Genomic DNA, 14877 nt, shown 5'->3' with positions numbered 1-14877 from the left:
ACTTTGTATTCAATGGGAGGTATTCTGGGACCACCTAAAACTGAGGCTACAGGACTTCAGATGACAGTGGGCACCGGGGGCGAACCAACCCTGTTATCTCCAAGAAGGCCTTACTTGTAGAAAGTGGTCCTGCAGCTCAGAAGAGAGTCACCATCTTTAAAGAGCACATCTACCTGGGAAAGGAAGAGAACATAAGGGCATAAATTTAAATAAAGAATCTTAAAGTCATCAACTACAACACAGATCTCAACAGGCATAAAAAAAGCTTATGAAAATGAGTCAGATGTTTATGGAGTGTACATTAAGGAGTGTACATAGTTTCAAAAAATCTAGTCATGGGGGTAAAGAAATCCAAGATTTCCACACCACCAGCTCCTTCTGATTAAATATACATACCTGGGACTCTGCTAGACACAGATACACAGATAAACAGATAACAATGAATCAAACACTTCTGGGGACTTCACAAACTAATGCACTTGAAGAATAAAGCTCAAAGAAATGCACCAGATGCCAAAACAAAATAAATAGGCCCTTTTTAAGAACAGGCACACTCTCTGAGTCCTCACCCTTCCTTATAACAAGCACAGACTACACCTGCATTGCAAATTACATAATCTGAAATACTTTCAAAATTGGTTAGCTGTGTCTGCCCTTCCATTATGTCCTGGAGACATCTTACCATTTATTCTCTGCCTCTGCAGTCTACCATTAGTATTTTGGTGTCTCATATTTTTTGAGGTCTGAATCATTTCCTGAGGCCTTTGAAAAGCTTAGAAGCCCTAAACATAAGGCCTTTTAATACTCAATCCATTTAACAGCCTAACATTTTGATTAGACAAAATGAATACCATTTTATTATTCACTTTAGACTTATGAGAAAGGACACAGCAAAACATTAAGGTTCCAGAGATACTGTGGCTCATCAACATGCCTTTATAACATACCATGAAATCAAGGAAAAGACTTGGTGATCTGCCTGTTCACAGTACCAGCACAGTGTCCCCCAACCTCCCATAGTGTGCCTCAGAAATGACTGCAACTAATGGGAATTACATGGAGAACATCAGAGAAATTAAAAGATTGGGGGAGGAGGACAAGAATGAGAAGTGAGTTTATTTGGAAGACCCAGAAAATCTTTTACAGATGAGTTAACAACACTCTATGTCCCTCTAAACACTTCGTTTTTCCTCTTCCTCTTCACAAGAAACTTTATATTCCCTTACTCCACTTCCTGTCCACTGCTAAACAACACTGCCAGCTGCCTCTTCTGCTCATTATTCCTCTGAGACACACTGCTGGGCCACCACCAGCTCAGAGTCCCTCAATGCAAAGGGCCCTCAGTCTCCATTTTCCTGGACAGTACCTGAATACCTGGCCTTACCCATCACCTCCGTCCTTTCTGACTTCCTGGGATGAGGCCATGCATACCCTGCTCTTCTACCTCCATCTTCCAACTTTCAGGGGCCTTCTACACTCTGCCGCTTGCCTGTATGTACACACTGTCATTCTGCTTCTGCAAGGCCTCCATACTGCTTCTCAGGACTGTCATTCCATTCTACAACCCCTAGCTGGCCAGCTTCTGTGATTCTGCCTAGCTCTAAGCAGATTCTGATCAGAAATCTCTCCTAAAGACCCCTGTAAAATGCCTTCCTCCGCTGCCAGGAATGCCAAATCATACAGCTCTTCCCTCTAGCAGCAATGAGTGGCTCCCCGCTTGCCAGCCTTCCCTACCTGGGCCAGAAGGGAAAGGTACAGGACAGCACTTCTCCCTTCCCACACTCCTATGAAGAAAGCCCCATCCTATACATTTTTCATATGGTAAGAGCAAAATAAATAGTTGTGAAGGAAATGAAAGAAGGCAGGGAAAGGGAGGGAGGGAGGGTAGCAAAGAAGAAGGAATCCACCTTCCACTAGACAACCACCTTTGCATTAGACATAAGGACAAAAAACCTGGCCTAGAATCAAGGGTGTAAAGAATGAACTATGGATACCAAGTGTAAGTCAGAAAACAGAAAAGCAAAGGGAGCCATTACTGGAATCCAGAGATGGCCAGGAATCATTCTGGAGAAGGTAGAAAACCAGAGGAGTTAGACAAAGGGCTCATCGCCAAAAGGCTAGGGAAGAGCAGGGCTAGAGACAGAAGCTATCAATGCCAGAAGGAACAGCAGGTAAGTAAAACCTCCATTCTTCAGAGCTGACTTTGCAAAGTCCATCGTGATTTTTGAAATTGGTTTATAGTAAAATTCAAAATATTATTTTAGAAAATATGGATAATAATAGGGATTTCTGATCAAGAAGTTGGCATATGCAGACTTGGATCACCTCCTCCTACAACCACATCAAAATTACATCTAAAATATAGAACAACGATCACTCAAAACCATCAGAAATTGAATTGAATGGAAGTCTGACAAATACAGAATTAAAGAAACCACATTCATCCATACTGGTAGGAGGAGCACAGACTCTGAATGGTTCCCCACACGTGTGGTGGATAAAAATTTGGGAGGGTTATCTACGGAGAGAGGAGTCCCAGCCCCACATCAGGACCACCAGCCTAGGGTTCCAAAACCAGGAAGGTAAGCCCCACAATTTCTGGCTGCAAAACCCAGCAAGGATTGAGTTGGTGGAAGAAACTACCCCAGCTCCAAGCAGTTCCTCTTAAAGAACCTATGCATGGATTCACCTACTCAGACTCACTCCCTCTGAGCTCCAGTGCCAGGGTGGTGGCTTACAAGGCACCAGTGGAATGCAGGGGAAGGCTGAGGTGTCTGGCATCAAGGTGAGAAGAGGCCGTTGTCCCTTTTCTGGATCCTCCAACCATAGAGTCAGCAGGCTGGTGCTGTATCTGAGACTCCATCAAACTGGTTAACAATGTTTGACCCACCTTGGAGATCCCTAGAGACTCCACCCCACCCAACTTATGGGCCCACCAAAGCTGCTTTTCCATATGAATGGTTGGTCCTGGCTCTTGCTACAGAACTTCCTAAATCTTCTCAAACCAGCAACAGCTGGCCTCAGTGAATCCTAGGCTCAGTACCAGCAGCAGCCAGCCTAGATTCACAGCTTGACTTTGCCTGGAAATCTCCAAGCCCAGCATAAGTATCATTCATCTCAGATTGCTTTATACTTCAGGCAGGGTGGCCCCAGGCAAGACATAAGTGAGAACAGACTTTAGCCTGTACCATCCCGGAAACCCCAGAGCCTGCAAACCCAGTGGACAGCTGCAGACCACATGAGAGCACCACCACCCTGTCCCTGCACAGCTGATCCTCCACAGAGGGCAGAGGCTGGGGTAAGTGGTCACAGCCAATCCTTGCAGCTGACTGGCCTAGGTAAATCCCTCCCATTGATCTGCCAACAGCAACCAAGGCTCCACTACAGGAGGAGGGAGTACTCAGCCCACATGGAGGGTGAACCTCGAGTACCCAGCTTGAGCGATAGGGGAGGCTATGCCACTGGACCCTCTAGGACACCTACTACATTAGGCCACACTATCAAGACACAGAGTCATAGAAGCTCTACCTAATACACAGAAACAAACACGGGGAGGCTGCCAAAATGAGGAGACAAAGAAGCATGGCTCAAATAAAAGAACAGATCAAAACTCCAGAAGAAGAGCTAAACAAAATGGAGATAAGCAATCTCTCAGATAGACTTCAAAACACTGGTTATAAGGATTCTCAAGGAACTTAGTGAGGACCTCAGCAGCATAAAAAAGACCCAGTCAAAAATGAAGGTTACACTACCTGAAATAAAGAACAAGTTATAGGGAAACAACAGTGGAGTGGATGAAGCTGAGAATCAAATCAATGATCTGGAACATAAGGAAGCAAAAAACCACCAATCAGAACAAGAAGAAGAATCCAACTAATGAGGATAGTATAAGCAGTTTCTGGGACAACTTCAAGAGGTCCAATATTTGCAATATACAGATGCCAGTAGAAGACAAAGAGCAAGAAATTAGAAATCTATTTGAAAAATAATGAAAAAAAACTTCCTTAATTTGGTGAAGGAAATAGACATACTCGTTCAGGAAGTACAATCTCCCAAACAAGGTGTATGCAAAGAAGCCCATTTCAATACACATCATAATTAAAATGACAAAGGTTAAACATAAAGAGAGAATCTTAAAAGAAACAAGAGAAAAGAAATTAGTTACCTACAAGGGAATTTCCATAAGACTGTCAGCTAATTTCTCATAAGAAACTTTGCAGGCTAGAAGGGATTGACAAGAAATATTCAAAGTCATGAAAAGCAGGAACCTACCTGTTGGGAACTGCCCTGCCTGGTTTCAGAAGCTGTAAACCCCCCATGTCTAAGGCTGAGTGAGCAACCTTCAGACCATAAGCCACTAAGGAGACAAAGCTTATCTCCCTGTCAGGGGCGCCAGCTCTGCCCCTTTTACTTCACCCTGCCTGGCCCCCAGTGCATAATCAGTTAGCCAATGACTGGTAAGATTCCTCAAGGGAGAGATGACCTAAGACAGACACAATCACAGAGGGCCCCCAGGGAAGTACTTGGGGGGGCTATAGTAAACAGGGGTGTTGGACCCTCACCCCTTGGCTTTGACATAGCCTGAGTCCTTATTCTGTCTGCAAGAAGTCTCCTAATCTCTTGGCTGCCTTACTTCCCCTGCCTGACTTAAGCCTGAAACAATGACAGAGAGCAGTGCAGCCCTGTGTTGGAAAGGTCGGGTTCCCAGGGCAATCAAGTCTAAGAAAGAATACATAAAATCCTGTGAAACCTGCTTTGCTAACAATGCTCTCAATTAGCCCTGGCTGGTGTAGCTCAGTGGATTGAGCTCGGGCCTGCGAATCAGACAATCACAGTTCAATTCCCAGTCAAGGCACATGCCTGGGTTGCAGGCCAGTTCCCGGTAGGGGACACATGAGAGGCAACCATACATTGATATTTTTCTCCCTCTCCCCTTCCCTTCCCCTCTAAAACTAAATGAATAATAATAAAAAAAAGAATGCTCTCAATTAAATGATAAGGGTCTGAGCAGAAAATGACTTTGTTTCCCAAAGTTTCGTAGCTCTTTAGTCAACAGATCCTGACTCAGAATAAGCACTCATAGTTCTTTGTATGCTATCTATTGTTTGATCCTTACTGCCTAACAATGATTAATGAGCTTTTACCTGTATTCCTGTGCAAAATGAGCCCAATAAAAGCCCACTGAGGAAAGGACTCTTGGCCCTTCTCCTCCGAGAAATTGGCCACCTTTCCTCCCCAGGCAGGTCATGTCTTGGTAGACTTACTCTCATCCATGGTAGCTGCGGGGGTCCTGCAGGCGGAGCCCCCCCACAACTACCTACAGCCAACATTGCTCTACCCAGTAAAGCTATCATTTAGAATCAATAAAGAGCAGATAAAGAGCTTCCCAGATAAGAAAAACTAAAAGAGTTCATTATTACCAAAATATTATTTTATGAAATGTCAAAGAGATTTATTTAAGAAAAAGAAAAAGATAAAAACTATGAACAGCCCTGGCTGGTGTGGCTCAGTGGATTCAGTGCCAGCCTGCGAACCAAAAGGTCACCAGTTTGAATTCCAGTCAGGGCACATGCCTGGGTGGCAGGCCAGGCCCCCAGTTCAGGACACACAGAGGCAACCATACATTGATGCTTGTCTCCTTCTTTTTCTCTTTCCCTTCCCCTCTCTCTAAAAATAAATAAATAAAATCTTTAAAAAAACTATGAACCATAAAATGGCAAAAAATACATGTCTATCAACAACTAAATCTAAAAAACAAACTAAGCAATCAAGAACAAAGACAGAATCATGGATATGGTGAGTGTTTTGATGGTTTCCAGATGGGATGTGGATGTGGGGTGATGGGTGAAGAGGTGAGCAGATTAACTACAAATAGGTAGTCTCAGAATAACCACAGGGATATAAAGTACAGTATAGGAAATGGAGAAGCCAAAGAACTTACATGCATGACCCACAGACATGAACAGTTGGTGGGGGGATTTCCTGAGGGAGTGGGAGGTACTGGGTGGAGGAGGGCAAAGGGGGAAAAATTAGGACAACTATAATAGCATAATCAACAAAACGTAATTTAGAAAAAGAAAATACTGACAATAATAAAAAATCAGTTATTTCACTGTGTGACTATGTTAATGAATCTTCCTTCCACATAAAACAATTAAAGAAAAGCAAAAGATGAACTCCCCCACAAAATTAACCAGAAATTAACCAGCACAAACACACTGTTCCAACTTCTACCTGAAGTACCTACATCACATATGAAATTTCCTGGATTCCCTAACACCCTCTCTAGAGCAGCTTCCAGATGACATGCGCATGTATGTGGAGAGGTGGTGCATAGAGGTACCGATGCCCAGCCCAGAGCAGTTACATTGAGCCAGTCACCCCCACCTCCAGCAGCCTGGTCCATTCACTATAAGATATCAAGTAAGGAAACAGGAAACACAGCTTTCTGTGGCAATCACATGAAAAAGCTGGCCATTATGAACCTCCCAAATATAGTTCCCATTACTTTTTGCTAATTATGACATATCATCAAACATCAGTGTATACCAACATGACTATTTGGTACATGGAAGTTGCCTACAAAGCTACTTGTTTATTAAAGATAAAATGAAAATGCATATTTGAGACATGAAGAAATTTCCTACTAGACCCAGAATGAGAAATTTCAACATGAACTTAATTTACGAAAGCAGAGATTAGGTATAAGACTTAACAATGAACAAACTGGCTCCCAAAGGAAGCCCCCACTTCCAGGAAGGACTGACTTTATCTATATAGCACTGTCCTATCACTCTTCAAGAAACTCCATACTCAGTGCATACAAATGAAAAGTAACCGCTGGGGAACAGAGTGGTGTCACAAGAACCCAGGCAGCTTCCTCAAGACCCCGGGCCCCAGTGCAGGGGCAGGGGGCATTTGTTCCTCCTATGACTGTATGGCACCAATTGTCTCTTTCTTATTCTTGAGGAATTTCCAACAACCTTGAGGAATTTCCTTCTTATGCCCGAGGAATTTTCCCCACATTGTGAATCTTGCCTTCAAAGACAGAAGCCAGGCATGGGACAGAGTGACACACATCAGACATACCCCCAACATCCTGGGGATATGTGAAGAGGTAGCACAACTGCGGGGCCAGTGACAGCAGAGACACCTGGCACTGGGGGCAGTGTCCGAGTGAGCACAAGCTGCCGTGTTCCACAATGCGTCTGCACACAGCAGTGTCCCATGCTGTTTCTACCTACAGTAACCTCCAAGCCTGATGCCTCAGCCTGCCTCCAGCTACATCCCACATAGTGAGTGGCCCTGAGCATGCAGAGGTACACATCCAAATCCAAATGTCTGCATCCATCACCCCAATAAGGCCCTGCCCACTCTTCATATCAGAAAGGCACACAGACAGTGGATTCCATGAGGGACGGCCCAGGACAGAGGCCTGCAGGGGTTCCAAAATCAGAGTCCAGGCTGTTTGGGCAGAGAATTCCAGCTGTACCTCTAAGTCCATGGGTCATGGTCAAGAGGGAGGTGCTGGTGGGTTCCAAGGGGGCACCTGCTCTTGGCCATCAGGCTCCTGGCATGCCAAGGCATGCAACTGGCTGAGGAGCAGAACAGGGCTCGCCAGGGCCTGGGTGGAATCTCTCTCATGTGGGCCTAAGGGAAGGTGCAACAGCCAAACCTCTGTAGAAACCCAAGAAGAGAGACACAATATTAGGTGACTCCTCCTTTTTCCAGGGGCCAGAAGTAGCAGAGTCCCACTTCTGCAACTAAAAAGAAAATCCTAATGGTAATTTCCACATTCCACCTTAAACCAACTCACTCTTCACACTGAGTGCCTCAAAAATAAATACACAGCATAATTTAATAAGTTTCATATCTCAAACATTAATCAGCATGTGCATGTATGTATGGTTGACACGATGAAGAAATGTTCAGAGAATTAGGCTCCCACTAATTGACTACAACTGAAAAGTGACTGTGGATGAGTCCCTGGAAAAAGCAAGGTCTGAATCAAGTTCTTTAGCTCACAAAATTTCACAACCTCCATTTCCAATTAAGAATTAGTAGAAACAGCCCTGGCTAGTGTAGTTCAGAGGATTGAACGCAGGCCTGCAAACCACACTATCGCAGTTCAATTCCCAGTCAGGGCACATGCCTGGGTTGCAGGCCAGTTCCCAGCAGGGGACTCACAAGAGGCAACCATACATTGATATTTCTCTCCTTCTCTCCTTCCCTTCCCCTCTAAAGATAAATAAATAAAATATTTTTAAAAATTAGTAGAAACATGTATGGGGAATAGGTTATGGTATTAAAATAAGACCCAAAATTATGACTTTCACCTGTTACAAGGATTCAAACAGCTATTGAACAGTCTCCAATATTGTTAAAACCAAAATGTCAGTTTTAAAGAGTAGGCATAAAGAAACTTAGTTATAAAGTTCTTGAAGAAAACATTTGAGAATTCTGTACTTACCTCCAAGGAGAAATTATAGGTAGCCAGAGAACTCAAAGTCTGTGACTTTACCAAAGATTTTCTGGGGGGAGTTATCATTTTTATATTAGAGAAAACATGGCTATATTTTGAAGTGAAAAAGAAAAGTCTCCAAGAGACAAAACATAAAGTATCAAAGAAACTGCTCTTAAAGTGAGGTACTCATTGAGCATTTACTCTTCATTTCCCAAAAGGAGTCCTTTGGTGGAAAAACCTGAGAAGCACTGCCTTCTGTCAACACTCAGTCATCTCTATTTCCCTCAATTGTGAGAAATGTTAGCACCAGGGTCCCACAAACTTATACCCATGGGGCAAACAGACAGGACACCTAACCCTAACTACTGAGGAGGCTTCCAGAATGGAAGAGAGGAAGGAGAGCAGGGAAGTGACCCTAGAGGAGTTTCCAAATGTGGCGTGGCTGCTTCTGTTCTGCAGAGACGAGCGGCATACACTCCACCACACAGACATCCTAAAACCCAACTGTGTGTTCACCAGCTCTCAGATTTCCCCCCAGAAAAAGCTTTACAGAACTATGAGCAAACAAACCTATTCCAAAACAGAAGCAAGAGAAACATTCAGTATCTCAGAAATCCTGAAATCCCAAGAAACACTGAAAGCTTGGCAATCTTCCAACAGCAGACAGATCCCAAACCCTGGCTCACAATAGATTGCACCCCCCATTGCACCTGACCCCCACTGTTTTCATTTCTATCATTATTTTCATGATACTTGGACAAATTAACATGAGTCATCCTGGACAGCTAGCTTACACCCTATCCATACCCTGCTTCTTAAAGGCACACATATAGATTAGTGCTTTACTCACTCCCTAGCAAGTGATATGAGGAAATCACTGGTTCTCAAAGGGTGAATGTGGCCTTTGAGGAAGCATTTTGGAAATTGTGGGGAAGAGTGATCACAACAATGCATTTAGTGCTGAAAGTCAGGGATGCTACATTTCTAGAACAAGGAAAGGCAGTTCTGCCCAGTTAAGACTTGTCCCTCATCTTGCATGACTCCAGGCATCACACAGACACTCATGCCAATGGAAAACGTCATTTATCATTTTTGAGCCCAGCAGTTCACTCCATCCTACACATATATAAAATATGTGCAGGGTAGGTCAAAAGTAGTTTATAATTCTGAGTACATGAAACAGGGAGTTCATTCTTATGTTATTAATTAATTATTGTATTTGCCATATGAACAACTGTAAATCTACTTTTGACCACTCCTGTATTGTTGGCACACTTTTCACACATACTGACCTTTCCAACAATGCACTGTAAAAATTGAGACACTGGCCTTTGAATACCATTAAGACTTTGACCAAGAGTCATTCATCATTCAGTGGTATCTGGTTTTTTTTGTTGTTTTCTTTTTCATTCAGTGGTATCTGGATCTCCACCAGGACTCATCTGTTCCACACTGCAACTGTGGCCATCCTACAGTCAGTCAACACAGAGCACCTGGTGATCTCATGCGTTTCTAGCTTGGCTCAGCCCAAGCACCTACACACCAAAATACACAATTTTAATACAAATTACTTCTATATACTTTTTACATCTTGCTATTATATTAATTACATATTGTAGGTGAGTTTTATTATATTACTTCAGAATTTTTACAAGGGTGTTTTAAAATATCTGCATTAAAAGGGGGTATTAGGTTTTGAACAAGGTGCACACCACTAAACTAAAGTGACAGCATCTAACTTTTAATTTAACTCCTGGTCAAGAATCACTGGCTACATTTTCAAGGGTCACAAATTCTCCAGTCTGGGAAGCCAGATGTGCAGGGCCCACAGGGCCTCGACAGCACCCCTCCCCCCCCATATTAGCACAGAGTCTGGCTGAAATGCGGTTACGAAACTCCGCTTTCATTTGGGAGTCATTCCAGGAGGCAGACTCTAACTTGTTTTCAAACGGGGACCTTCAAGAGAAAATTCTAGCTGCTCTGTACCAGTAATGCTTTCACTTCTCCTGAGCACTTTTTTTCCATCTTGAAAACACAGAAATTGTACCCAGCCAGGATTCCTGTCTCCCATGGCCTGCAAGAATGTGTATTGGTGTTGTCAACCCTGAGTACATGTTAGAACCATTTGGGGGCTTTAAAAGTACCAGTGCCTGGGCAGACCCCTGAAGATGTGATTCTGTTTGCTCTGTGATCCAGCCCTGGCATTTCCCAGAGTGCCAAGATAGACAGGATCTGAGCACCAGGTTCGTCTCCACATTTGTAGCCCCACTTGGCAACATACATAGCTAAGTCAGTGAGGTTTACATTTTACAGTAGTCCTCCCTTATCCATGGGGGATACCTTCCAAGATCCACAGTAGATGTCTGAAACAGTGGATGATACTAAACCTCTTCTACAGTATGTTTTTTACTCTACATACATACCTTTTAACTTAAAGGAAGCAATTTATGGCTTCTCTTTGGCATATCCAAATTGCCAGCATCACTACTCTTGAGCTTTAGGCAACTATTAAGTAAAATCAGGGTGAGCTGAACAAAAGCCCTGTGATACTGTGACAGTCAATCTAATAAGTGGCTATGACTAATGGACAGGGAGCGTATAAAGCATGGACACACTGGACAAAGGGATGATTCACAGCCCAGTGGGACAGAGTGGGATGGTGAGAGATTTATCACACTTCTCAAAACAGAACACAACTTAAAACTTATAATTTATTTCTGGAAATTTTATATTTAATATTTTCAGACTGTGGTTGATTATGAGTAACTGAAACCATAGAGAGTAAAACTGTGGACTACTGTATTCATTTCTAGACTCAGGCTCTGCTTTATCTCTACCCTTTGTCTCCATTTGGTCTCGACTCTTGATTTTGCTTCATTGTATTTATTTATTTGTTTGTTTGTTTGTTTATATTATTGTTCAAGTACAGTTGTCTCCCTTTTCCCGCCACCGCTTTCCCCTGCCCCATACACCCCCACCGCCCACCGTCACTCCTTCCCCCCTTTGGCCTTGTCCATGGGTCCTTTATACATGTTCTTTGATGATCCTTCCCCTTCTTTCCCTGTTATCGCCCTCCCCTCTCCACTCTGGTTACTGTCAATTTGCTCTTTATTTCAATGTCTCTGGTCATATTTTGCTTGCTTGTTTGTTTTGTCAATTAGATTCCACCTATAGGTCAGATCATATGGTATCTGTCTTTTGCTGCCTGGCTCATTTCCCTTAGCATTATGCTCTCCAGTTCCATCCATGGATGGCATTTTATAAATCACTCCCAGAACAGGTGGGAATGAAAAAATGTCTCCATTATTCCGCCACATGCATGGAAAGAGGAGACAGTGGTGACCATGGGTCTTGAGTAACCACAGCCCCTTTCATATTTGGTGGGATTATTCTGGTGTCAGAGCTCCTCTGCATACTCCCACATGCTCAGGGTGGCCAGGAAGCTGCAGCAGCGAATAATGGTCACAGCCTGCAATCAGTGGGGGAAACAAAGCTGCTGACATTGCAGATCCTGTAAGCCCACCTGATAGCCTCAAAGAGAGGAAAACACAAACCAAACACCTGTGAATAGCAACAAATGGGAAACACGGGGCTGGGCTATGGCCAAGAAGTCACAGTCCACCCTGATGACTTTTGTTCTCAAAAGCCCCAAGTGCACAGTGGGTCTGTCATGTAGCATAATAGTAAAATCTCTGTACCTCCCTACCCACAAGGCTATGTTAGTTTCACAGCAATTATTTAGTTTCCCCAATTTGAAAATAGGGCATTCTTTCAACATCTCTACCTGCTTCCAGGTGGACACCCACCTCCCCCTGGTACATTCCAGCTACAAGTTTCCCATCTGTCCTGATCCAGGTGCACAGCCAAGCCAGAGTCTATCTCAATATCCCTTCTGTTTTTTTTAGGGAATCAAGAAGCTGTGTCTGTGTCCATTGTCTTTTTTCTCTCTCCACTGGAGATGCTGAGTAGTATCCTGCCTGTGAACAACTAGTAGAAAGAAGGAGCTCCTACTCTTTGCAACATCATGGATGGAACTGGAAAGCATTATGCTGAGTGAAATAAGCCAGGTGTTGAAGGACAAATACCATATGATCTAACCTTTAACAGGAAGCTAAACAACAAAACAAACAAGCAAGCAAAATATAACCAAAGACACTGAAATAGAGAACAGGGGGACAGTGACCAGAGGGGAGAGGGGAGGGAATTTCAGGGGAAATAGGGGAGGGATTTAGAGGAACACATATAAAGGATACATGGGAGGGAGGAAATGGGAATGGAAATGGAGGGTGGAAATGGGAGGGAGGGGGAGCATGAGGGAGTGGGTTGGGATGGGAGTAAAAGACAGAAAACTGTACTTGGAAAACAATTAAATAAATGTTAAAAGAAAGAAAGACTTGTTGCCACATTGTGCCAAACCAGGCTCAGTAGAGCCTACTAGAAATGGAGGGTTTGGTCATGTGAGAATGCTGGTCATTTACCCTTTTGGGGACCACATGGAGGTGACCCAAAGGTGGACAGGTACAGGTGATCTTCACACAGTGCGGAATGTCAGTGAGCCAAATAAGACAGGAAACAGACCAGTGGTCCACATCTTTGCTCCCATCAAATCCCCATCCCATAGCTGCATAGTAAATTGGGAGAGGGGAAAGGTAATCAACTTCCCTAGCACCCCTTCTGCCTCTCCTCAGTTCATCAACAGGCACAGAGAGGTCCTGTTTTGTACATTCCAGCAAGCATCTCCCAGAAGCTTGGCACCAAATCAGGTGACCCAGACATCATATTCTATGTTGGATGCATCTCAGCTTATCTTTTCTCCACAGCATCAGTGGCCCTTACTAGGTTTCTAAGCTCTGGAACTAAAACCACTGGAACATGCCCATCTGACGAGCACCCCCTGCATCCAGGAAACTCTGCAGACAACTGTCCCTGGCAGGAATCCGAACACTCTGCTGACAGCACTCCTCCCTCCCAGCTGAACAGAGGAAAAAGCCTGGTAAACAGGAATTGTTGGGAAGCATTCTGCTATAAAGTGGAAGGCATAGTGTCTGAAGTTCAGAATTCTCTCTCTCCTTCTGGGTGCCCAATCTCCAAGTTAGTCACCTTGCTAAGCTTCTGCTTCCTTTGATGTAAAAGGAGGGTGTTAACAGCATCTCTCTCACAAGACTGTTGGAAGGATGAAAGAGCAACAACTATAGAGAGCCTTATAAAATGTATAGTGCTGGACACGCCTGTTGTGAATACTGAAAGTCGTCTTGGTGTCTATAGCTATACCATCCAGCAGCATCCTTGATGTAGAGGGTCCACAAGTTACCTTACCCCACTGTGGTCAGAGAATTCATCCCTCATTTTGTTAAGGAGCCTGATCATTCTCATCCTAAAAACGCCTAAGAGGTAAACTCATGTACCCCTACGAGGGTCACTCCTAAACCAGTTGAACTTGGTCGGATTACAACGCCTGGAAGCAGTTTACACACACACACACACACACACACACACACACACCACTCACACAGGAACCTACAACAATTTCCCAGAAAGATTGCCAAGTCCCCTTCCCCAAAAGGGATCTGAACCTTTATCCTGCTCCAAACAGGAATAGAAACAAAGAAGAACACCCCCCCACCCCCACCCATCCCCACCCCTCGCCGCCCATGCAAACTGAAGACCAAGGGTACTAGGACGCTTTCTCCGAGCTTCAGAAAGGAGAGGTGAGTCCACGAAGCCACAAGCTGCCCTCCACCAGTGACCCCGCCCCACCAGGTTCCTACCTTGTCGAGCCTCCCGGGGTGTGGGGTCGAAGCCGGCCCTGCCGGGCACTCTGGGAGCAGAGAGAGGGAGCTCCGGACACATCGCAGAGCAGTCACATTCCCGCCATTCCTGGGGGCGCTGGCTGACACCAAACCCTCCTCCGGCAGCCGCTGCCGCGGGCCAGTTTCCGGCGTATTCCCGGCAAAGGGTAGGAGCAGACCCCGACCTGCCTACCGGGACTGCAGGGCCCGACTGCTGGCTCCAACTCCACCGGCGCTGGGGCGGGCAGAAGGCGGAGACTGCAAGGCCCCGCCAGACCGGACAGCCAGTGAGGTGGCCTGGTGCCCCACCCCCTGACCGACCCCTTCCGGCCGCTGCCACACTGGCGCCCCCGCACCCCTTCGGTTACCAGGACCCTGGGAGGCTGCTGTATTCCCAAACTACAGCCTGGGGGCCAGCGACGGAGGCCCCCCTCAAAGTAATTTGGGACTTCTCACCCAGACGTCGCAATCGGGCTACCACCCTACCGCAAAGCCCCTGGACCGGAGTTCAGGCCGAAGGAAAAACTCACACTTTTGTTCCTGGAGCCTGAGAGAGAGCTTGTCACCAGCTCTTTGTGAACTTGGACAGGTCACTAACTTCGTTGTCACTCCGTTCCCTGTTCT

The 14877-nt window shown here is 45.0% G+C and overlaps 1 protein-coding gene across 6 annotated transcripts in view; it reads right to left on the bottom strand.

Annotated features, from left to right (window-relative positions):
- IL1R1 (interleukin 1 receptor type 1) overlaps positions 1 to 14502 on the bottom strand; it is a 56514-nt gene extending 42012 nt beyond the window's left edge. The window contains exons 1-2 of one of the 6 annotated variants that reach the window (XM_037057335.1): positions 14233 to 14502; positions 3 to 173 (exon numbers count right to left, since the gene is read on the bottom strand). Coding sequence is in view for 1 of the 6 variants with exons in the window: in XM_037057334.1 (XP_036913229.1) it covers positions 9757 to 9828 (72 nt within the window). In the remaining 5 variants the exon portion in view is untranslated. Of the gene's footprint in view, positions 1 to 2; positions 174 to 9756; positions 9855 to 9892; positions 10008 to 14232 lie in introns of those variants that run through there. The other 5 variants (XM_037057337.1, XM_037057334.1, XM_037057336.1 and 2 more) reach the window with 5 other exon arrangements.
- Positions 14503 to 14877: the final 375 nt, after the last annotated feature.

This window comes from Sturnira hondurensis, unplaced genomic scaffold, assembly GCF_014824575.4.
Source record: "Sturnira hondurensis isolate 20B ecotype Veracruz unplaced genomic scaffold, ASM1482457v3 Scaffold0009664, whole genome shotgun sequence".
NCBI classification, from domain to species: domain Eukaryota; kingdom Metazoa; phylum Chordata; class Mammalia; order Chiroptera; family Phyllostomidae; genus Sturnira; species Sturnira hondurensis.
Note: the sequence above shows the minus strand (reverse complement) of the source record. Positions and strands in the feature narration are given on the sequence as shown.